Below are 25,497 nucleotides of genomic sequence, written 5' to 3'. Positions count from 1 at the left end.
TTTTTTTTTTTTAAATTAGGATCTCTAACTGTAAATGCTTATTATTCATGATTTTTTATTTATTTTTGCATATGCAAATTGTCTGTAGATTTTTTTTTTTTTTTAGGTTAAGAAAAAATTGGATCATAGAGGGTTTCTGTGGTTCTGCCTGTAAAATTCTTCAAATGTTCAAACATCACACCATAGTCCTCTTCTACACAAACAATGCGGGATGGTGCATTGTTTCTTTATATAAAAGCATGACCAAAGAGGGGCATCTATCAATAATCCATTTTGTTAGTGTCTATTGATTTGTAAGAAAAAACATTTTCCATATTTTTTAGGGGTTTTAGCCCCAAAACATAATACAAAAGAATTTGTGATGCTTTTTTCATATGCAAATTTTCTTGTCTGTATTTTTTTTTTTTTTCATCTCTATTTCATTTATCTGCAAATCTGTATTAGTTTTTTTTTTTTAAATTAGGATCTCTAACTGTAAATGCTTATTATTCATGATTTTTTATTTATTTTTGCATATGCAAATTGTCTGTAGATTTTTTTTTTTTTTTAGGTTAAGAAAAAATTGGATCATAGAGGGTTTCTGTGGTTCTGCCTGTAAAATTCTTCAAATGTTCAAACATCACACCATAGTCCTCTTCTACACTCCATAGCTTTCTCCATCAATTCTCCTCCTACCTTAAAGTCCATTTGGAGCTCAGCAAACCGTAATCAAGACGTGCAAAACCCAGTTCAAACTTCACAAACAAGATAAGAAGGCAGAAGTATAATGCCAGTAGCTCGAAGAGCATAACATGGCTACATCAACATATGTGATACAGAACAGTATAATAGTACAGGCACTGCTCATTTTGCTAACAAAATATGAAAGAGGAAAGAATTTTCCAAGAAAACTAATAGGCTCTACCTAAGATTGTAAGCAACAATGACACTTATCTACAAAGATTAAAATGGGGGCCAACACAAAGGTGAAAAAGAAAAATTGCTTATCAAAATTCAGGACAAACATGAATGCAGCAAAAACCTATTATTACAAGGTCTTAAGAAGTCTAAATAATCCAGCTGCTTCTCTAATCCGTGAGAACTCGATGCAAAACGCTTGGACTTCAATGAAAAGATCTTGCACTGCATAGTCACAAGAGCAAAGACAAAATCAGCCTTGTTCTGCAGCTACATATAGCATTCATCCATAAATATGCCACAGAATTGCAGTTGTGAGTCCAGGTAATTATAGAATTATTAATTTTAAAAATCCCCTAATTGAAAACCATTTTAATCCCTGTTTAAAAACTAACCAACACACAAGTGAAACTGACCTGAGAATACAGATTATTTCAGTGTGATGTACATGCGCGTACATAGTGCATACACGAACAAAACAAGAATACATTAAGGCTGCATTTGGGAGCATGGATTTCAGGCCTTGGATTTGGATAAATTTCAATACAATTTTATATTACACCTTATCCAAATCCAAGGGATCTTTAGGATAAATGCATGTACAATTTGCCACGAAAGCCAGAAGCTTGTTAAAAATTCTTATTTACCGCGGTCTACAAGCTAGTTATATGCCCTTTTTTCAGACTCATTCCCCACAGAATGCAAAAAATTCATTTCCAGTAATTGTTATAGAATCACTGAATATTCAGGTTGGAAGGAAATGTTTTTAGGAAAAAAAAAAGAAAGATCATATATACTGCTAGAAAAATATAAAATAAACTCCAATGAATAATTAGCATTTTCTCTATCACATAATTTTCCAAAACATCTTAATAATTACTTTTGTTCATACTTGAATTGATTAGCAAGAAATTGCAAGGAAAATACAGGAAAAGAAACAATAACTTAAGAGGAGCATTCAGAGTCCACTTTACCCTCAATGTGTCATATATTTTAAGACATGAAAATTTTATTTTTATTATAAGACAAGCTTTCAAATCCCTCATCCACATACCAATCAAACCTACTTGAAAAGTTCTACAAGCACAACCATCACAAAGAGGGCTAAAAAAATACTAGGTTACACCACCACAAAGGTATAAGAAGAGTTTGATCTTTAAAACTACTGAAATTGAACACTAGATATAAACTCTAAAAAACTTGGTTTCCATTACAATTTTCTTAACATCAACTATTTCCTCCTACCAAGCAGGAAAAAAAAAAAAAAATTCCTTCCCTCAAGGTTTCATATCACTTTCAATTTAATTCTCCCATACCATAGTTCACTCTTTGAGGAGTATTTTGGATATTCCTCATATTTTCGAGAGGGTGTCTAGGCACAAAATTAATATGGGGAAGAGTGGTTTAGCAGCTATAAATGTGCTGGTCGAGCATGTTAGGGAGCAGGCTAGCAAAGTGGGGTGTGGTATTTTGAATTGGCCTTTGACATAATTAGGTGTCCCTTTGGGGGGTAACCCTAGAGCTGCAGATTTTTGGAACCTGGTAATGGAAAGGGTGACAAAGAGATTAGATGATTGGAAGGGAGTCCTCTTTTCTCTTGTGAGTAGAATTACTTTGATTCAGGCTTGTCTTGCTAGCATCTTGTTATATTTCCAAACTATCTTTAAGATTCTGGGGGGGATTGCTAGCAAGCTTGAGAGGATCATGAAAGAGCTTTTGTGGTCCGATGAGGTGAGTCCATAGGGGCCATTTAGTGAATTAGAATGAGGTTTGTAGATCTAAAAAGGAAAAAGGGGGGGGGGGGGGGTTGTTTAGGACTTGGCAAGTTGGTGTATAAAAACACCGCTCCTCTAGCTAAATGGCTACGGCACTTCCCTCTTGAAGAATCGTCCCTTTGGCATAGAGTAATAAGAAGTAAGTTTGGGATGGGTGAGAACGGATGGGATATCAATGCTAATTTAAGATGCTCTTTGGGGAGTCCGTGGAGATCAATTTCTCAGATTTGTCCTTCCTTTATACCTCACACTAAACTTGAGGTGGGGAGGGGCTCTCATTTTTTGTTTTTGGAAAGACCCTTGGCTGGGAAATGCACCATTTTCTACTTCTTTCCCTTGTCTATTCCGTAAGTTCTGAACAAAATAAAGCCATTTTTTTTTTAGTTGGTGAATTGAGCAGTCCTTTGGTTACCTTGAATCTTCATTTTAGGAGACCTCTGAACGATAAGGAGATGGTGAAATTGTCATCTTTGTTATCTTTATTAAGTGGGAGTAATCTTTCTTTGAGGAGGGATGTTCATTCTTGGTCTTTGGACCAGTCAGGAATGTTCTCTTCAAAATCTCTTTTTGAATTTTTGATTTGTTCCAACTCTTCTTTCTTGCTATACTGAACTATTTGGAAGGCTAAGGTTCCCCCTAAAACAAAGGCTTTCACTTGGTTGGTTGTGCTTCATAAGATAAATGCTAATAACTTGTTGCAAATTAGAAGACCTCTGAAGGCTCTCTCTTGCGATTTATGTGTGCTCTATTACAAGAACTCTAAGAAAACTTCTCACCTTCTTTTGCAATGTGAATTTGCTTGGTGTATTTGGAATATGCTTTTTGGTGTTATGGGAAAAAACTGGGTTAGTCGTCCCTCGGTGGAAGACTTTTTAGAAATATCCTTCGCAGGTTTTGGCAGAAGAAAGGATAAGGCAACTTTATGGAAATGTGGCTTTTTTCTCAGTATTATGGAATCTATGGATGGAATGTAATACTTGGATATTTTATGAGAAAAAATGAAATCAGGTATTGGTTTGGGAGAAAATAAAGTATTTGGCCTCTTTGTGGCGTGTTGGGTATGGAATTTTTAAGGAGGCAAACTTTCAGGAGCTGCTTAGGAACACCTTGACTGGATAATTTTTTTTTTTTCTTAGGCTTTTTCTATGTTTTTGTTTAGTCTTGGAGTGTCTCAATTTGTCTCGGGAGATTTCACATTCTCCCTCTTGTAAATTTTATTTCTATTAATGATATCTTCTTTTGTTATAAAATATATATATATTTTATTTCTTATGGCCTCAACATCCATTTCTTCTTCTAATCTCATCCTAGATTTTTTGCTGATAAAATTATAGCCCATCCATCAATCGTGATACAAAAGCTCCACAATGGCACATATCTCAAGGGGTGTGTGTGCGTACATGTGCCTGTCTGGGAAAGCATTATATATTCTCCTGAGCAATCTACTTGGTCCCGGGTTGTCGCCGTGCGACCTGGAGGTCACGGGTTCGAAGCGTGAAAACAGTCTCTTGCAAAAATGCAAGGTAAGGCTGCATACTATAGACCCATTGTGATCCGCCCCTTCCCTAGATCCCACATACGCAGGAGCTTTGTACACCAGGCTGCCCTTTTTTTAATCTACATGGTACTATGTGTGTGTGTGTGGGCGCGTGCGCATGTGTTATACAGCCAACTTGTGCCGTTATATTGGGTGCTTTACATATACCAGCAGATAACAATTAAAGACTCTGCATTTAAAAATACATCTAAATACACGTGAATGTTACCCTCAGTGTTCTGCAGAGTCTTATCGGAGGCTTGGAGGTAACAAAGTTATAAACAAAAAAATAGTATAGCCGCACTTACCATTGATAATTTTATTTCGGATTAAGCTTTGCAAGAAAACACATACAAGCCTCACAAGTCTGTTCTGCATGTACTTATCCTGGGAAAAATATTAACATAATAATAGTCATATTTCCAGACCCATATGGAGTTTGCTGAAAAGAAACATCAACCCAACAAACAGTCAACTCAATAGGCAGAAAGTAGAAAGGGGGAAAACAAAAGAATTTATTTGGCGTGCTACCCACATCCAATTGCACATAAATGGGTGCACATAACTTCATATTCTTGAATTTTTTATCAGGAACAAGCAAATATCAGAAAAGATGAAATATCACCAATCTTTTGTGAACACCTAGATGATCAATTTGTCCGAAATTACCCAAAATGGACGTTAGTGACAAACCAATTTACAGGTGAATGGCTCAACTTTGCTTATCTACTATGAAACAAAACACACAATATAACACTTAAAATTAATTCATCAGTTTTTTAGATGAAGACTAATGACTGTTTTTGATTCATTTGTGACTAGGAAAATTATTGATTCAATCTAATTTTAATGGGGGGATACACAAAAAACGAATGCTGAATGCATTCCTTGTGTACAGTGAAGGCATTCAACTCAATATTTGTTTTCTATCCTTGGATTTTGTGGAGTGAAAGGACCGTAGGAATCTTTAAAAAACAAGCTACACCTTCTTAATTGTGGGATAGATTGGTTTTTTCTTCCTTCCCTTTGTACCTCAGCTTTTGGGTTGTTCTGAGATGATTCATTGACTGCTTTGAAAGGCATTTGAGTGGCCCATATTTTTCCATTTTTCTTAGTGGGAGGACTCCTTGGTCTCCAGCTTATGTACTTTTGCATTTTCTCAATAAATGTAAATGTCTATTTTTTTTTTTGAAAAGCTAATGGCATAGAAGGTTCAGAACACTATATTCTCTGTAAAACCCTACTACAAGCTGATGACTCAAAGAAACCACAAGGACATTCCTTTTTAAGGCTATATGGAGAACCAAAGCCACAAGGAAAGAACCTTCTTCTCTTGGGAAGCTACTTGGGAAGCCATTCTCAAAGTCACAGAGCTCACTTTCAAAAAAAAGGAATTCTTCATGTCAAAAGGTGTGCCATGTGTCCTACTCTGCTGTAGGAAGAACAGAGAGATTTGGGTATGCTATGGCAATGATTTAAGATAAGGTCGGTGATGCCAGGCACCCTTTTTTTGGCGGGGAGCCAAGGAAAGGTTGCTCCTACCTTTTTAAGAGGGCGGACCTTGGATCAACAGTTGGGTTGCTCCTTTGTGACCAGTTGGTCACTGGTTCAAGTCCAAAGAAACAGCCTATTCGCATAAAAACAGGGGTAAGGCTGCATATACTGTGACGACCCTACCCCTGCCCCTACTCCCAAAAAGCAGGGAGCCTTGTGACCCAAGGGATGCCCTTTTTTTGGTAATGCTAGACACTTTACTCTCAACTGCAGTGCTGGAACTTGAAGAGCAGGAGAAGTCTTGGAGAAAACAATCTGGAAATTGACCCCCCATATGCCTCTTTTTGGTGCATCAGGAGGGTAAGGAACAACACAGTTTTTAAGGGCAGGAAACGCATACACATCCGTGTATGAAAGATACCTTTTTTTATACTCTTTTTGCCTGCACCCAGGAAATTTTAATCCTGATATAGATATAGATTATTGGTCCCAGTTTCTGGAATTTTGATTGTGGTCTAGTTAGTTTTACATTTTTCCATGGATGATGCCCTTTAGTGCCTTCATGCAACTTATACAAAAAATTTCTTTAAAAAAAACCTTCCCACTTGCAATAATTTCTGTCAAAAAAAATTTAAAAAGTAAATGGTCCCAGAGTAAAACCAAGGACACATTTTAGACCTCTTTCAGTCTATGCTTTTGTGGCACAAACATTGTGTCCCTTTCTTTGCATATATATTGAATATGATGTGTGCCAACTTTGATAAAGCAAAAACTATCAAACATTGCTGAGTATTTGCTGAGTATCAAAGACAATGTTGAGATGCATTGCACTTAAAAGCAATGGACAGAACATGGCACTGGACAGTTTGACCTGCATCTATACAGTTATTTGCCCATCCCATATCTGACTCATTTATTGCCCGCAAGGTTAAAAATCAATTGAAATGCACAAATATCTTCAATACTAATCGAACACCTCTTGTCAGTCAAAAACAATTCAAAGCTTGTTCCAAGGAAAATAAAGAAAATAAACTCTTACCTTTAACCTAAAAAATAAAATAAACAATAAAGGGGCAGAACAACAAAAGTTGACTCTTGACTAGACTCTAGATATAAAATTAAGTACCAGAACTCACGGGTTGAATGCAACTAAAACCAATAATAATTGGTAGGTTATCCCATTTAACAAAAACTATCATTACTTTAAAACTGGCAAGTACAAGATATCTTGGATTAGGAGTTGCCAATTCTCTTCCATCAAATAAATAAATAAATAAAATAAAATAAAATAAAATAAAACAAAAAACATCTTATAGATCACGGCATAAACTATATGAAAACAAAAATGGGAAAAATGGAAAGGAGAGTCAAGGGGAGGACCTTAATGTTCTCACAGGATGAGATGCAATTAGTTATGTACATGTGGATAAATTCGGTAGGAAGTTCAACTGCTGTTGTAAGCCTATTCACCACTTCCATTGAATGTAGACTCATATCCATGCTAACAAGGACCGTGAAGTATCTGCATTTTCAAAATATAATATAAAGCAGATGAAAATGATAATATTGCATATTGCTCCAAGAGTACAAACTCATGTTGTGAACAAATGCATCAAAATAGTACTTTGAAATTTCAGGTGAATTCATCAGCTTAATCAGAACTTCAACAGCAATGAGTGGATTGTTTTCCACCAGTTCCTGTGAGCATGATAAGAGTTCATCAATTATTAGGACTGAATCACCATGAAGATTAGGAAAGAATTATGGGATTATAATATCACAGACCGGAAGCTTTCTTGGTGTCAGTCCACAGTGATAAACAAGCTTTGGATCATTTGCCAGCTCCACTAATACTTGCTGGACAATAACAGGACAAGAATACCATCAACAACACTAAAAAACATAAAGTTTACATGAAAAAAGGGGAAAAAAAAAAAAAGTGTTCAAATTTATCAAAGTGTTCAGTTATTATTAAGTCAACAATGCCTCTTCTAAGGGGTAGCACATATTCTAATCTGAAATAAACAGATGTCAGTCTATTACAAGAAATTGGTTCATACCAGTAGATTCTCTTTTCTTTTAGACCCTTAGTCGTTTTTTCATTATAAATATCTCATGTATGCAAAACAAAAACAAAACAAAACAAAACAAAAAAAAAAACCGAGAGAACAAAAAAATCAATCAGGAAAATCAGGTGGAAAGGAAAGGTGTCCATATGGCACTGATAAGGAGGTGTTGTCAGTGGGATCCGCTAAGGCAGCCTCTCAAATGAGGGCATGCAGTCCAGGGTTGAGATGCAGAATAACTTTGAAGGACAATGTATTCACCCCTAGTAGCATTCTAGAAGAGCTCTCAAGCGAACTAGAAATGGACATTCTCCTCTTGCTCAATTGATGCAAGTTGTTATGAGGAGAAAGGCTGTGAGGAAGGACCTTTAATGAAAAAAATGGAGTGATCAGTTAGATGAAATGAAAGAGTTTGATAGTGAGTTTTTGCATGTGATGGAGGTTTATTATTTCATGAAATTCACAAATAATATGGTTGTTTTAGATAAGTGAAATGGATATCGCAGCACATGTTCTTCTCTATAAGATAGGCCTGAGGCCATCAGCCCCTGGAGGTGAGGAAGTAAGATTGGCTGGTGATAAGAGCAAGAAGCAAAAGGTCAGAAAGAGACAATTTAAAGCGCTGTATAAGTTATGATGGGAAAGGTTTGAAGAAGCACTTCCTGAATACATTCTTTCAGCTTCTTTCCTCTTTTTATTTTATTTTATTTTATTTTCTATTATTGATGATTTCTCGTCTTCCATTAGCTATTAATTCTTTCTGTTCTTGTTTCATGAATTTTCATTTGCTAAAAAAATCCAAAGGGATACCAGCTCATCAATCGATATAAAAGACTTAGCAAAAGAAAGCCTAAAGTAACCACAAAAGTTTAATTTAAAACACAAAGTGAGCATGGCCCATTCATATGGAGCTTTTGGATTGAAATGTTCAACATCAAGTGTAAGCACCTCTTGTTGTGCAGGTGCAAGTGGTCCCTTCAAGGCTTTTGCGATCAGATCCCTAACTGCTGCACCTCTGCTAGTATCAGCACACATACCATAATCCCATAAAAGCTCATGATTGTTGTCAGGGTTGAGCCACACTAGCTGCAAAACACTCAATAAAATAACAAAGCAAGAAAATTAATTGAACATTCAGCCTTAAAAAATGGTTACCTCGCCATCCTGTATTGGTAGCCTTGGAGGAAGAGGCCGGATCAAGCGAGGGCCTAGACCTTCCAGTGACATATTCTGCAACAACCCAAGTATTGTCTCATCCCTGTCTCCAGAACCAATTTTAGATTTTGTCCCAGATGGTAGCTCAAACCTGATCCATAGATGCATAACACCACACAATATGCATGGAAAAAAATTGTGAGAGCTGTGGACTAATAATTGTTTGCATGGGTTGATCCCTCTCAACAGAGAGGTATCGATGAATTTGTGGTCATAAAATATCATATAAATAATGCTTCTTCGCCAGTAAGAATCATACTCAGGTGAATTAGCATTACAGCCAGCAGGTACATCTGGGTCTGGGACCACACTTTTCACATAAGCATTCTTGAACAAGCAACTATATGGCTCTGGGAGGACTTTCTCACAATACTGCTGCTGCAACTGTTCACGTTGGGGGAAAGCCTGGTGGTTAAAAAAAAAAATATATCAACCTACAAATATAAAAGTTGAATATTACAATCCATAAACTATTGCAACAACAAAAGCCCCTTTGGTTAGAGATATCATCTTTAGATAAGAGGAACAGGAATAATCTTCATGAATAAGCTTGGTGTAAAGTTAAATAGATATTCAGCAAAACCTTAACTCACATGTGGGTCATGTGATAAAGGATCAAAAACTTTCACATAATCCGCAGCAGACTGTTTAAGAACCTGCATCATAGCACCACTTCAAATACCCATAATCACAATTTAAAACCTATAGCCATTTGATAAGAATAGATAGGCATAATACATGAATACAGACATAAATGCCCACACTAGCTAAATTAAACCAACACAGTTACCTGGAAATAAACATCAAAGAATATATGTGCAACAAATTTAGGTAAAACTGGCAAAAAATTTTGGACGAAAAAAAATTCGAAACAGGCTATACATGGAACCTACGCTAAGAAAATGTAGAAATGGAACACACAAATGAGCACATCGAGTATTTATATACATAAAAACTATACAAATATGTCTGACATGCCTACTATCAGCCGGAGCACTTAAGGCAGCATAAACTTCTACCAAGGGTGAGACAGCATTGTACATGTATATGATTAGAAGCAGACTTGCCCACTTCCAATATAGAGCAGAAAATATCTCTAGTCTGCTATACCTCTGTGTGGACTCTCTTAATCCTATCAAGGACACTCTGTTACTTTAATACACCATCCAGAAAAAAGAGAATTGAATGACCTTGACATGTCCTGGAAGTTATGCTTTCATTTCAAAGTATCCCTACACCAAACAATATGCTAAGATCAATTTTTTTGAATAAATGACTAAATAATATTTTATTTAAAATAAAAATATATATATACTTGTTTATTGATGAAAATCTTAGCATGTGTTGGCCATAAGAACTATACAAACTTAACTGTTTATGAATGAGGATTAAATTGAAATGAAATCATAACTTGAAGGGGCTTAATAGACAAAAATTAGGTTCAAGGACAGGATTGGCACTGCAAGTACACTTCAGAACTCAATTGAAATAATTTAAACTTCAGGAACTGAATTGACAGGAATCCCCAGCTTAGAGGGACCAAAGTGATGTTTGCCCAGATCTGAGCAACAAATGCATTAAAAAATTACTTTAATAACAACAATTATATGGAAACAAGGTCTAAATTTTGGACCAAAATAATGCTAAGCAAAAGAAGGAAAAATAAAAATTATTTTCATTTCCTTCTTTTGTTTGGACCACATATCGTATGCAAAAATTTTTAATTTCCATGCTTTGCTTTGCAATTTTTCTTGCTCATATTTAGTTTGTGCTTGTTAAAGGTTACATATGTCTTTAAGTATTATTATCGAGTGTGTTAGTATGTTAATTAGTGAGTATTAGTAAGGGTATTATTGTCATTAGAATGTATTTAATTTGCATTATAAATAGAGGAAGAGACATATCTTCAAGTTAGGTCAATCATTTTAATCAAATCTTAACATGGTATCAGAGCTTGATCCAACCTACACCCTATTCCCCTCAGCCATTGCTGGAACACACCATTCCCAGTGCTGTCCTTCCCAGATCCACCTCCATCCCATATTATTTCACAAAACCAATCATACACCCATAAACAAATCCCCACCGCCTGATGACCCACCCCACGAAACCCCATCGCTGGAGGACACCTCGCACGCCCCCTTCTTTAGACTATATTATCAAGCTTTTAGGCCAGTTTTCTGCTAAAAATTCAACCTTTTTTTACCATTCACTCGCAGTATTCTGTTAATTTCTGTTCAGGGTTTGTGAATGCTTCCTTTTGAGTTTTTTGGAATCGTGGCTGCGTTCATATGTCCAGTTGTAAGGCTGTGGCAGTGCCATACCACACAGTGAGTTGTTCACCTCATCCAGGGTTGTGTCGATGCTTCACATAGTTTGTGATTGCCCCGATTATTGATTGTTCTTCTTGTTTTTGGTGTGGTTGCTGATTTGTGAGTGCTGTGGCAGTGCTATAGACATCTTGAAATCACTTGCACTTTCAAACGCATGTACCTTAAGTGTTTTGGAGTGATGCTGTACTTATTGCTTGTTATCTGATCAATAGAATGCCATCCTCTATTCTCAACAGTAAAATTCCCTACTCCATTCTATTTCCTAATTCACCTTTATTTTCTCTTCCTCCTCGTATAATCATCAACTAACTCCTGGGGTGGATAAGTTGGATTCTCGTGCTATAAAATGTGTGTTTCTGCTACTCATATACTCAAAAGGCATTTCGTTGTTATAGCCCTATGCTGCATCGCTTCTTTGTTTCTGCTGATGTCACCTTCTTTAAGTCTACACCTTACTACACCCAGTCACTAAGCACTATTGAGCTCAATGAGTCTCTTCCTTTGCCTAATATTCTAGATTCTACATTGTTGTCCTCGCCCAACCAACCATATGAGTTTCCATGTAGGTCGAGTCCTTCTCATCTTCTTGATCATCCTAATTTGAAGGTGTATTCATGACGACGGTTCCAAGGAAAAGAGTCCCCTCTAGCTTCTACTACCACGCCTTTGGTTTCCTCGTTTGATGATCATACTTCTCATGATATTGATCCTCCTATTGCTGTTCGGAAAGGTAAATGCACATGTACTCAACACCCCATTCCCAACTACGTTTCTTATGACTCCTTATCACCCTCCTATTATTGTTTTGCTACTGCTCTATCATCTACTACCCTTCCTAAATCTATTTCAGAAGCCTTAGCCCATGCTGGGCAGAGGGATCCTATGGTTGAAGAGATGAACACTTTACATGATAATGGTACTTGGGACTTGGTACCTCTTCCTCCTAACAGGTCTGTGGTTTGTTCTCACTGGGTTTACACTGTGAAAGTCAACCTTGAAGGTTCTGTGGCTCATCTAAAGACCCGTCTTGTTGCTAAGGGATACACTCAGATGTATGGTCTGAATTATTCTGTTACTTTTTCTTCGGTTGCGAAACTTACATCAATACATCTGTTCATCTCCATGGCTACTACTTGTCACTGGCCTCTACATCAGCTAGATGTGAAAAATGACTTCTTGCATGATGACCTTGAGGAGGAGGTTTATATGGAGCAACCACCTAGGTTTTTTACTCAAGGGGAGTCGGGCTTAGTGTGTCGGCTCAAGAAGGCTTTATATGGTCTAAAACAGTATTGGATAGGATCTTTCTTGTTGTTTTATGTGGATGATATTGTTATTACAGGTGATGATGATAAAGGTATTCAGAGTCACAAACTTTTTCTACAAATTAAGTTTCAAACCAAAGATTGTAGACCGTTGAAATATTTCTTGAGTATAGAAGATCTAGATCTCGTATCGAAACTGTTGTCACAAAGGAAGTATGTTCTTGATCTGTTGGATGAAACTAGCTTGTTGGTATCTAAACGGGTTGATACACCCATGGATCCTAACAACAAGTTTCACCAGATATGGGTGATTTGCTACCTAATCCTAGACAATACCAGAGGCTTGTTGGAAAGTTGAATTATCTCATAATTACTTGACCAGATATATCTTTTGCAACAAGTGTTGTGAGTCAATTTCTAGATTCTCCGAGGACAAGTCATTGGGACATTGTAATTCACATCTTGAGATATCTCAAATGTGCACATGGGAGAGGTATTTTATATAGTGATCAAGGTCACACTTATATGCATGGATATACAGATGCAGATTAGGCTAGATCGCCTTCCGATTGGAGATCCACCACCGGGTACTGCATCTTGGTTGGTGGTAATTTGGTTTCTTGAAAGAGTAATGTGGTGGCAAGTCAAGTGTTGAATCAAAATATAAAGCTATGACTCACACTTCTTGTGAACTTGTCAAGTTGAAGAACATGTTGAAAGAATTGGGTTTTTCGCATTCTTAGTCTATGATGTTGATGTGTGATAATCAAGCTGCTCTTTATATTGCCTCCAACCCGGTCTTTCATGAGCAGACGAAGCACATGGAATTTGATTGCCATTTTGTTCGAGAGAAACTTGTGCAAAAGCTCATTACAATCGCTAATGTGAAGTCAAACATGCAGCTTGCTGATTTGTTTACCGAAGCATTGGGGCATGCTCGTGTTAAATTCATTTGTTGCTAGGAGCATATGACATTTACGCTCCAGCTTGAGGAGTATTAGAGGCTATATATGTCCTTTAGTATTATTATTATTGAGAATGTTAGTATGTTAATTAGTGAGAGTTAGTAAGGGTATTATTATCATTAAAAATGTATTTAAATTGTATTATAAATAGAGGAAGAGACCTATCTTCAAGTTAGGTCATTCATTTTAATCAATTCTTAATAGTGCTTATTGTTGTAGCATATCCAATGTAGCATATTGACTAAACAACTTTCACACTGGCATATAGCTTTTCCAAACCCTCACTACTTTGGTTGCAACAATCCAGCAATTCTTTTTATGAGATCATGGATGGCTCTAGAATTGTATACAAACTGCATTTTTCATCCTTCAGTTTTTCTCTTTACCATGTTTTACGAAGTTACTTTCACATAACTTCATAGTTCAATGTTATAAGGAGCAAGGTGGTTGCTCATGAGCTCATCTCCAGTCCAACCCAAAGGAGACGCTCTACTCTCATCAGAGACATTTGCATGCCTATGGTGCTAGTGCGTGTGTATGTTTACATATCAAAAAATTATTGTCAAAAGTAAAGATATTTAATAGGAGTGGGAATAGCACTGATTATTGATAATTGTGTTTTAAAATGATCATTTTCTATAAGAAAACCACCTGCTACTTATAAAAAATGTGGTTATATGCCTTAAGAGTGTTTTTCGCATTTTGCAAAATGAGAAAGTATAATTTTCAAATCGAGTTATTCTCAAGTGTGGCACTTATTATCAATTACAAGACCTTAAACATGGTTCACAAACACCACCAAGTAAGAGTCGATCGAACTCTCCTCCTTCTTGTCATTATTGAACAATTGTCATCTTACTTTAGCTAGGGATACTTGGTCTTGGGCTTTGGATCATTCAAGGGTATATTCTAGTAAATCTTTTTTTAAGATTTTTTTTTTTTTTTTTATAGACAAAGAATTGTATTAAAAAAGAGAAGAATGTACATCAGAATATTAGAAAGAGAAAGGAAAAGAAAAAAGAAAAGACAGGGAGGATAAGAAATCCTCCCTTCACATCATAAAAAACTAGTTACAAAGAATGCAACCTAAACAGAGGAGAGAACAACAGAGCCAACCAATCCCGCTGCAAATCTTCTAGAGAAACATGACGAAAGAACCATTTGTTGACACCCACAACTACACAAGATATACCACTCTACTCCAAAGAAAATTGTTAGTAGTAGCCACATCTTTGAATATTCTAGTGTTCCTTTCCAACCAAACACACCAAATAAAAGCCATAACGGAGCAACGCCATGAGCTTTCCTTCATTTCCTTCACCAAAACCCCTAAAATTTATGGTATAGAAGACCTTCAAAGTGTATGGAGAGACCCAATTTTAAACAAATATAACAAATAACTTATTCCAAAAAGCCAACATTAACGGACAATGAAGAAAGAGATAGCACAAGTCTCTTCACTCCTCATGCAAAGGACACAAATCATTGGTATTAATTCTTTCAAGTATCGCAGTCCAAATGAAAGATTTTATTTTTAAGGAAGCTTTAGCTTTCCAAGTCAAAGGATACAAAGTAAAAGGATCAACAGTAGAATCACAACTCAAGTAGGTGAAAAAAGATTTACAAGAAAACTCCCCAAAAGGATCTAAACTCCAAACCCTAATGTCCCTCCTCAAATGAACATGAAAAGAATCGAACAGCCTGGTCAAAAGAACCATCTCATTAATCTCTCTCTCATTTAGATTTCTCCCAAAATGGTAGTTCCAAGAAAGTCCATCTTGCAAAAGAAGAAAAGCAAAAAATCGGAGTGTCATGAAGATTTGATAAACAAAAAAGTCGGGGGAAAGTACTACTTAAAGGCATCTCTCCAATCCAATAATCCTCTTAAAAGCAAATACACCCCCTATTACACACTGTATAATGCACTTTAGGAAGGAAATAATCATAAATTTGAGATACAAACTTCCAAGGTTCCCACTTTAGCATCCCACCCAATTTGTAGCATTCCAAAATTACCGCGAATTACCTTATGCCAAAGAGAATTAGGTTCTAAAGGAAAGTGCCATAACCATTTCCCCACCAAAGAGATGTTTTTGGACACCAAGTTACCAAGACCCAAGCCTCCCTCCCTTTTAGGCCTACAAACAATTTTCCAACCTACAAGATGATCTCTACTGCCCTCTCCCCCACTAGACCATTAGAAATCCCTCATTAATTTCTCAAGCCTCCTCGCTAATCTCACAAGGATTCTCAAATTAAAGGTAATAAAAAGGGATAGAAGATAGACAAGCATGGATAAGGGTAATACAACCCCCTAAAGTGACGAACTCTCCTTTCCACCCATCCAATCTCCTAGCCCCCCTCTAAAAAATAGGGTCCCAAAAAGAGTCCACATTAGGATTACCACCAAGAGAACACCTAAATAAGTAATAGGCCAAGTCAAAACGACGCAACTAGCTAGCCTAGCAAAAGAATCCACATTATACTCTGACCCACCAAACCACTCTTTTAGAGAAATTAATTTTCAACCTGGAGACATTCTCAAACACCTATAAGATGGTCAACAAATTAGATAAGCAGCTTATGTTATCTAATTGGAAGAGAATAGTATCATTTGCGAACTAAAATGAGAAATGATGCAATTCTCATAACCTACTTTAATCCCTTCCACCAACCCTCTATCTACCCCTTTGTCAATCCTCCTCCTCAAGACATCAACCACGATAGTAAAGAGAAAGGGAGAAAGGAGATCTCCTTGCCTTAATCCCCTAGACACATGAAACCAAGCCTTGGCCTTAACATTTACTAAGACAAAAAAGACCACAAAAGAAAGGCACCCTTAAATCCATTTCCTCCACCTCAGGCTGAAACTTTTTCTAGTCATAATCTTGTCCAAGAAGCTCCAGCAAACCCTATTATAAGCTTCCTCAAAATCCAATTTCAACACAAGACCCCTCTCATTCCTATGAAAAGCATCTTCAACCACCTCATTAGCTATCAAGGCAACATCTAGGATCAATCTGTTACCTATAAAAGCACTTTGGCTAAGAGAGATAGTGTCCTCCAAAATAGTAGCCAACCTCTTAGATAACACCTTAGCCAAAATCTTATAAACACTAGTTACCAAGCTAATAGGTCTAAAGTCCTTGACTTTAACTGAACCATCTATTTTGGGGGACCAAGGTAATAAAAGTGGAATTCAAACTCCTCCCCCACCATATCATTGTTAAATAATTTAAGAAAAACTTTGACAAGATCTCCCTTCAACGTCTCCCAACTATCTTGAAAGAAAGCCATAATAAACTATTTGGCCTATGAGCCTTTTCTCCATCCATCTCAAAAATTGAACTTTTAATCTACTCTTCCTCAAAAGGTCTCTCTAGCCAAGTAGCTTTATTAGTTGATATAAGACGCCAATCTGGCTCCTCAATCATAACTCTATCCTCATCCTCCTCTAAAAAGAGATTCTGGTGAAATTCAGTAATCAGGCCAGCAATGCAATTATGAAATCAGAATAGGTTTTTTGTATTTCTTGAATAATCTCTTGTACAAGCAGATACATTACACTTATAATACAATTAAGTATGCTAAAGATGGAAACAATCTCCTAAAATAATCTCTCTTAATAATAGAAAATCTTCTACATAAATATCCCCTAAATCACTCCAAGACACTCGAGATTTCTACACTCCCCCTAAGGTTGGATCATAGATATTGATCATATCCAACTTGCAGATGAAATCATCAAAACTCTGTCGGGCTAACCCTTGATTAAAGATGTATGCTGTTTGTTCTTTGGTAGGAACATAAATCATACAAATGGTTCCTTTTTCAACCTTTTTTTATATGAAGTGTCGGTCCACTTCTACATGCTTAGTCCTGTCATGTTGAGCTGGATTGAGAGAGATACTGATGACTGCTTTGTTATCACAATAGAGTTTGATAGGGAATTTCACCGTGATCTGTAGTTCTTCCAAAAGTTTCTGTAATTTCAGTCCTTCACATATCCCTTGTGCAACTGTCCTGAACTCAGCTTCAGCACTACTTTGAGCCACAACATTTTTTTTTTTACTCCTCCAACTCTCCAAGTTACCAAATTTCCCCATACAAAGGTGCAATATCCAGTGGTAGACCTTCTATCTTCCGCTGATCCTGCCCAATCAGCATCTGTGAAAACTTCTACTTCCTTGCTTTCACACTTCTTGAAGAAGAGTCCTTTCGCCCGAAGAACCCTTGAGATACCTGAGAATCTTGTACACAGCCTCTGGGTAAGTCTTCTCTGGTGAATGCATGTGTTGGCTTGCCACACTTAATACAAATGCAACGTCAAGTCTGGCATGTGATAAATAGATTAGTTTACCAACCAATCTCTGATACCTCTCCTTTTCAACCGATATTTCGCAGTCTTCAACTCTCTTTACTACTTCAATTGGGGTTTCACTAGGTTTGCATCCAAGCATGCCAGTTTCAATTAGGAGATCAAGGGTATACTTTCGCTAAGAGACACTAAATACCATTTTTTGATCTAGCAACTTCCATTCCCAAGAAGTACTGCATTCGTCCCAAGTCTTTAACTTCAAACTCAGCAGCTAGGCCTAGGACTTTCTTCAATCTTTCCATCTCCACTGTATCATTTCCAGTTAGGACTGTATCATCAACATACACAATCAGAATTGTTTTCTTCCCACTTTCAGACTGTTGGAAAAACATAGAGTGATCTAACTACCCTTGTCGATGTCCTTGGTTCTTTATCACCTTCACAAATATGTCGAACCATGCTCTAGGAGATTGCTTAAGTCCATACAAGGACTTCTTGAGTTTACATACTCTGTTTTCTTCACCTTTCTTACTAAAACCTGGCGGTATCTTCATGTATACTTCTTCTTCTAACTCGTCATTTAGAAATGCATTCTTAATGTCGAGCTGCTAAAGTGGTCAATCCAAGTTAGCTGCCAAGGATAGGAGAACCCGAACTGCATTCAATTTTGCCACCGGTGCAAACGTCTCCGTTTAGTCAATGCCATAGGTCTGTGTAAACCCTTTTTCAACAAGACGGGCTTTATACCGTTCAACTTCCCCATCAGCTCTATGTTTCACCGTGAAGACCCATTTGCAGCCTACTGGCTTCTTCCCTCCCGGCAAATTCATAACATCCCAAGTTCCATTCTTTTCCAGGACCTGCATTTCCTCCACGACAGCTTCCCTCCATTCAGGAATTTCCAAGGCTTCCTGGATATTCTTTGGAATTTTTATCCTACCAAGGTTAGAGGTAAAAGCATGACACCCTGTAGACAAAGTTTTATAAGACATGTATTTTGATCAGGGATAGAGAGTACATGACCTAGTTTGTTTTCTGAGAGCAATGGATAAATTGATGTCATCAAGTGTAGACTTATCAGAAGGAAGTTCATGGCAATTTGGATTCATTACCTGATCAAGATTGGGCGTGGACTCATGGTTGCTCGGAGCTATCACCGATTCCAACTCTCTTCGTGCCTCAAGTATGAGATTCTCCCTATTCTTTGATTTTGGCTTCCTTGAGTAAACTAGTATCTCCTTGTTATTTTGTTTTTCTGCATCTCCCCTTGAGTTTAAGTGGTCTTTTGTACATGACAGATCAGGGAGTGGCGTAGTGGTGTTGACAGACTCAATGTATGGCATAGATTCATCAACAAAGAAATCAAAGAATTGATCTTCACTCCAATTCTCCCCCTGAATAGAGGGCTTTCGGAAATAAGGAGTGGTTTCAAAGAACGTGACATCAAGGCTAACAAACAAATTTTTTGTGACAGGATCATAACATTTGTAGCATTTTGAAGTAGGAGAGTAACTAATAAAAACGCACTTAATGGCATGAGGTTCCAATTTATCCCTATTGTGAGCATGAACATGTACAAATGCAGATACCCAAAAATTTTTAGGAAGAGATTGGAGTTGAGCTAAAGGTGGGAAAACATTCTTGGAATTTTTGGAGAGGAGTGGCAAAAGAAAGAACCCGACTAGGCATTCTATTAATGAGATATGTAGCTATTAAAATGGCATCGCCCCAAAAATATTTTTTCATATTTGTAGTGAACATCAATGCCCGAGCTTCTTCAAGAATATGCCTTTTTTTGCATTCAGCGACCTCATTTTGTTGAGGGGTATCCACACCAGAACTTTGATGGATAATTCCATTTTCTTAAAGATAATTTCCCAAGATATTATTGAAATATTCTATACCATTATCAATACGCAAGATTTGAATGTGAGTTTGGAATTGTGTTTGAATCATGGAGTGGAATTGATAAAAATATAATAGACTTCAGTTTTATCTTTCAACAAGTAAACCCAACAAATACGGGTATGATCATCAATAAAAATAACAAATTATTTCGTGTGAGTGCGATTAAGAGAGCGTGCGGGCCCCCATAAATCACGGCGAATCATAGTAAAAGGTCTGGATGGTTTGTATGTGGATTTTGGAAAGAAATTACGATGGTGTTTTGCAAGTTCACAAATCTCACACTGAAAATCATAAGACGTCATATTTGAACAAATGGAAGGAAATAAACATCTTAAGTATTGAAAATTTGGATGACCCATCCTAGAATGCATAACAAAATTTCACTATCCCTAGAAACAGATGCAGAATCACAAAAAGCAATATTCACTCATATTCGTCTCCTCAAAGTAGTAGAGTCTCTCAACACTCCTTAGCACTGCCAATCGTCTTCCCGGATGATAGGTCCTGAAAAACACAGTGAGAGGAAATGAATTTAGCAGAGCAATTGGAATCTTTTGTCAACTAACTAATAGATAACAAATTGCAAGACAGCCTAGGGACGTATATGACAGATTCTAGAGTTATAGAGTCAAAGATTCGAATACTCTTTTTGCCTGCAACAGATAAGAGTGATCCATCTGCAATTTTAACTTTCAAATTTCCAGCACAAGGTGAATAGGATGAGAACAAATAATAGGAATCAATCATATGATCAGAGGCACCAGAATCAATTATCCATGGTGATTTGTAATGAGAGATGGTATTTAAGGTTGTCAAAAAATTACCTCGGTGGGCTAAAGAACCAAAGGGAATACTTGTGGAAGACTGAGCCAATGCTTGAATGGTAAGGAACATTTTATAGAGTTGCTCCAACTGTTCTGGACTGAATGCGCCACTTGAAGTGGAATTATTATTTTTCTCACCTTGTGGTTTCTCGGCTGGGTTATCAATAGCAGCTTGGTAGCCATGATTTTTTGGATTTTGTCTCGGCTTCCAATCTGCGGGCTTCCCATGTATTTCCCAGCAATTATCTTTTGAGTGGCCTGGCTTGCGGCAGTGCTCACACCAAGGTCTTCCTTTCTACATTTTTTTGGTTTGTCCTAGCAGGAGTTCCTCTTGAAATGAGAGCAGACATTTCAGGCCCATTATTTCCGATCAAAATTGGTTCCTTCAACATTACCTTACGATAGTTCTCCTCTCGCCTCACCTCCGAGAAAACTTCCGGAGTTGAAGATTGAGGACATTGGTCAAGAATCCTCCCTCGCACCTCGTCCAAGTATCGGTTGTGCCCGGCCAAAAATTCAAAGACTTGTTCATTCTCGAGTATTTTCTTGCATCAGGCACTATCTCCAGGGCATTCCCATTCTTCCTCAATGCTCAAGTCAATATGACTTCCTTCATTGTCCTTCTCAGACCTGTTAAAGCTCGATATACATTGTTGGCCCACAACCTAATAGCTAAAGCTTTTAGGTAAAATGGAAATCTAACATGGTATCAAAGCTGGTTACCAGGAGGTCCTGGTATTCAATAATTATTGTATTCCCTGTAATGTGTGTTATTTATCATTTGTTTATCACTCCATGTGCTATCCAGCTGCAAGTGCAAGAGAGTGTTAAATCTTGATGTACATTGTTGTCCCACAACCTAATAGCTTTAAGCTCTTAGGTAAAGTGGTAAACTAACATGACCTATCATAGAACAATTCTAAGACTCCTCGATAAGAGAACTTTTCTTACCCAGCCCTTCCTGCATCTCTGTCCAAAGCATATACACATTGGTATCATTGGCCTTTTTGCATGCCTTACAAATCCTTTTCGACACTACTTTCCCCAGATCTACACCGTACCTTGGAAAGCAATCCATAGCAAACTTGATCCTTATGCCTGAACTCGAGCAAACTGAAGCTCCTGCTCCATCCAAGAGCTTCCACACCCATCAGCCTACAAAGAAAGCTCTCTGGACACCTCATCAAAATTGGCAAATTCTCCTTCCAGCACTAGTTAACCCACCAGAAGAAGATTTACTAAACCCAGTTGCCCCACTTGTACCCTCAACACACTTACCTTTCTCTTCCCCCCAGCGTAGCTTGAGACCCATGCCCAATTACAACTCCTTTTTCTGTAAATGAAGCGTCTCCACATACTAGAGCCTCTTACAGATTGCACTGATTCTTGCACAAATTCTTCAGTCCAGCAACATAACCTTCCAAAGCCTTCTGAGCCCCAAGATTGCTCAAACCCTGTAAGGGTATCCCTGATCTTACTTATAATACTTTGTCCAGTTTCCATGAGCCTTTGCATGATCATCCTGATCACGAACAAAGTCATTTGGATACCGGGCCTGTTCACTAAACTGGCTTATCTGGGAATTTACTGCAATTTTTTTCATCGACCAGGTTCAAAATCCTCAAAACACCCAGACCCATCCACCCCATCTTCATCACAATTGCAGCCTTGAATGAAAACCTAGCTGCCCTTTTGTCCCACTCACAGCCCCAAATGAAATCCTAGCCCCCTTTGAAGTCAGAGTAGCCTACCTAGGAGGATGATTGGCTGCTAGTGATGTATGATCAGGCTTCTCTACTTGCATCACACCACTACGTCATGCACATATCCGATTCTTCTCCACCAACACTACTTGGCTCCACGAATGAATGCCTTGCCAAACATTTGCCTACATCACCATTACCAGGACAGAAATGCCTAGACATTGCACGAAATTCTTTCACACAAGTGTTGCCAGGAATCAACACCAAGAATTTCTTTCTATTCCATCCTAGCCCTAACTCCAAAAGCTTCCCCAACTTCATTTGTCAAATCACCAGTTCACCACACTCACAAAACAAACTCTTCAAATTGCCTTTCCCAACCTTCCAAAAGTCAACAACAATCAATCTCAGAACCACTGAGGAAATTCTCACCCACCAATTTTGAGTAGGATTATGCTCAACAACAAATAGAAAAACTCGCTCACCCACTTTATTCAGACTCAGATTGAAGGGCACTTGCAGTTCCCTCCTCTCATGTCCTATACCAGCCATAGCAATATTGCAACAAGAGTGAAGAAAAAAAGGTGGCGGCTTTGCGAAATAGAGACAAGAGAAGATCTACAAGAAAAGAGAAAAGGGAATACAAGAAAGGCATCCTCTAGAGAAAAGAATACAAAAATAACAATAAACTACCTCCCAACCATGACACAAGTCAATCAAAGAAATACTCTCAAAAACACCTGAAGAATAAGCCCAATGTGGAGCTAGAAGAACAACTCCCAAAACAAATGAGGAGTACGCTGCTCCCAAAAAACCCATTCGTGTCTTTCAGCCTATGCCACCCAAAGAATTGCAAACGCAGCACAATACAATAAAAATTTTACTTGCTATTTTTACCAAAGCCCAAAACCTTTACATTATAAAGTACATGTCCTTAAAAGCACTAAATCTAAAATGCCAGATTTTGATTATGGAAGGTAGTAAATGATATAAAGATTAATACATAACATAAGTAGAAGAGATAAGGAGCATATGTCCTGCCCCTATATATTTGCTTATGCTATGACCAAATAGCATTTGCAAGTTTTGCACATAAACTGTAAACGACCAATGTCTGGAAAACCAAGAACATTCCACAATAGAAATTAAATAATTAGATTGGGAAAAAAAGTTGAACCTCTTTGTTATTGCCCACACTAGCAGAGCCTAACAACTGGAGAATAAATGCCCTTTCATATTTTTCAGCTTCATCATCACATGCAGCCTGCCAGTTCAAAAGAAAAAGGTGCAGACAAACGCAAGGAGACAAAGTCACTGCATAATCTTCACAACAGACCAGAATACAGGACATACTGCAGTACAAAGCACTAAATAATGAAATGCCGTCACCTATAGATGCCAAAAAGAAAAGATAGGAAGAGTATATCTATATCTATATCTATACTATATATAAAATAATCAATAGTGTAAATTATTTCATGGACAAAAATATCCGTCTTTTTTAAGAATAAGACAAAACATCTAAAAAAAAAAGTTCTAAAATAAATATAATTAAATAAGATTAAATAAAAAAAGGCAGCCCAGTGCACAAAGCTCCTGCACATGCAAGGTCCAGGGAAGGGGCAGACTGCAATGGATCTATAGAATGCAGGGTCCAGCATTACCTGACATTTTTGCAAGCTTAAATAAGATTAAATTTAAACTATTTATTTTAAATAGGTAGGTATTTGTACTTGCAAAACATTATGTATGACACAGTTTGCTTCTTAAGGCGCACTATTTCAGTTCATTATTTCTAACTACATACATATGTATCAATGATTTATAAATTATATTTGAACTTTCAACCAAAATATTAATCACCCCGAAAAAATATCCATTTGGATGAAAAGATGGCAGCCATAAAGTGAAATTTTTAGTTAACAAGTCACAATTCACTTAAATGTTAAAACTACCGATGAATATAAACAAGGTTTCAAAACTATTCAATTCTGTTCATGGATCCTCTTGTGCATTACTCAAACACAAATAATAAAATCAAAGATAACTAAACAATTTTTTTTTATATACGATACAAAGATTTCCTCCCATTACAAAATGAAAACAGAGAGAAATAAAGAAAAGAATAACAGGACAACTCAATGAAGCAAAGCCAACCATTCCCACTTGTCACAGGCTAAACACTTTGCACTTTGTGAAGGGTTGTGTGACACTAGTTATAGCACACTAGCTTAACTAGTCAACCAAATGTATACCACTGTTTCATCACATTAACAAATTCTCAACCATCAAAAACAAAGTTAAGCGGAAGCAGTTAACAAGTATGAAAGTAGACAAGATTCATGTGATAAATTGTAAAGCAACACAATCCATTATTAACGCTTCCATAGGCAATGTGTGTTTAGTGCAGGAGACGAGCAGGCTAAACATGTTTGCAAAAGCTAATGATTTTACAATGAATAATGAACATTCACCATCCCCTAAGGAGCTTTCTACTCTATTCTAGCTCTAACACTGGGAAACATCAAATAAACGAGTACTCATACTCCTACTTAATAATAAGGCATTTTCTTACTTAGAACAAAATGTACACCATTATTTACTGACGATTACCAAACTCATGTATACAAGACAAGCAGTCACAAGCAAGCATAACGCTGTGAGCAAGCTTGGCTAGCGACCACTATGAGTCTTCCTGATAGACATGCCAAAAGGAGCCATTTGCCAAACACCATAGTGATGCAAGGAACACCACTCAGCTCCAAAGAAAATTAATTGGGTAGCCACAACCCCTAAAATTCTAGCATTCATCTCCAACTAAACACACCAAATGATCACCAGAAACAAAGCTTTCCTCACCCACCTCTCACCAAACCCCCTAAAAACATTAGTACATAAAGCCTCCAAAAAGGACGGCAGACCAAGTTTTTGCTGTAACTACCAAACAATCATCCCAAACAGCCCAAGGGACAATATAGTGACAACGCAAGCAAGTCTATCTGCTCTTAAGGCAAATGACACAAACATAGGGCAACAAGGCTTTATTAGGTCTTCACTTCTAAAGCAAGTCATTTGTATTAATTTTCACGAGGACCGCAATCTAAGTAAAAGCCTATATTTTTTAAGGAACTTTAGCGTTCCAAATTAACGAAATGGGAAAAGGGATATTTTAGGATCACAACTTAAATGAGAAAAGA

At 37.2% G+C, this 25,497-nt stretch overlaps 1 protein-coding gene across 4 annotated transcripts in view; it reads right to left on the bottom strand.

The window, feature by feature from the left end:
* Positions 1 to 760: 760 nt before the first annotated feature.
* The window catches only part of LOC131160389 (uncharacterized), a 38,961-nt gene continuing 14,224 nt past the window's right edge, over positions 761 to 25,497 (bottom strand). For 2 of the 4 annotated variants that reach the window (XM_058116036.1, XM_058116035.1), the window contains exons 3-12: positions 23,478 to 23,564; positions 9,578 to 9,640; positions 9,244 to 9,389; positions 8,925 to 9,075; positions 8,718 to 8,855; positions 7,489 to 7,560; positions 7,328 to 7,401; positions 7,084 to 7,225; positions 4,518 to 4,596; positions 761 to 1,122 (exon numbers count right to left, since the gene is read on the bottom strand). In XM_058116036.1, coding sequence (XP_057972019.1) covers positions 1,028 to 1,122; positions 4,518 to 4,596; positions 7,084 to 7,225; positions 7,328 to 7,401; positions 7,489 to 7,560; positions 8,718 to 8,855; positions 8,925 to 9,075; positions 9,244 to 9,389; positions 9,578 to 9,640; positions 23,478 to 23,564 — 1,047 coding nt within the window. In that variant the 3' untranslated portion in view covers positions 761 to 1,027. The remainder of the gene's footprint in view (positions 1,123 to 4,517; positions 4,597 to 7,083; positions 7,226 to 7,327; positions 7,402 to 7,488; positions 7,561 to 8,717; positions 8,856 to 8,924; positions 9,076 to 9,243; positions 9,390 to 9,577; positions 9,641 to 23,477; positions 23,565 to 25,497) is intronic. The other 2 variants (XM_058116037.1, XM_058116038.1) reach the window with 1 other exon arrangement.

Source organism: Malania oleifera, chromosome 7 (genome assembly GCF_029873635.1).
Source record: "Malania oleifera isolate guangnan ecotype guangnan chromosome 7, ASM2987363v1, whole genome shotgun sequence".
Taxonomy (NCBI): Eukaryota; Viridiplantae; Streptophyta; class Magnoliopsida; order Santalales; family Ximeniaceae; genus Malania; species Malania oleifera.
Note: the sequence above shows the minus strand (reverse complement) of the source record. Positions and strands in the feature narration are given on the sequence as shown.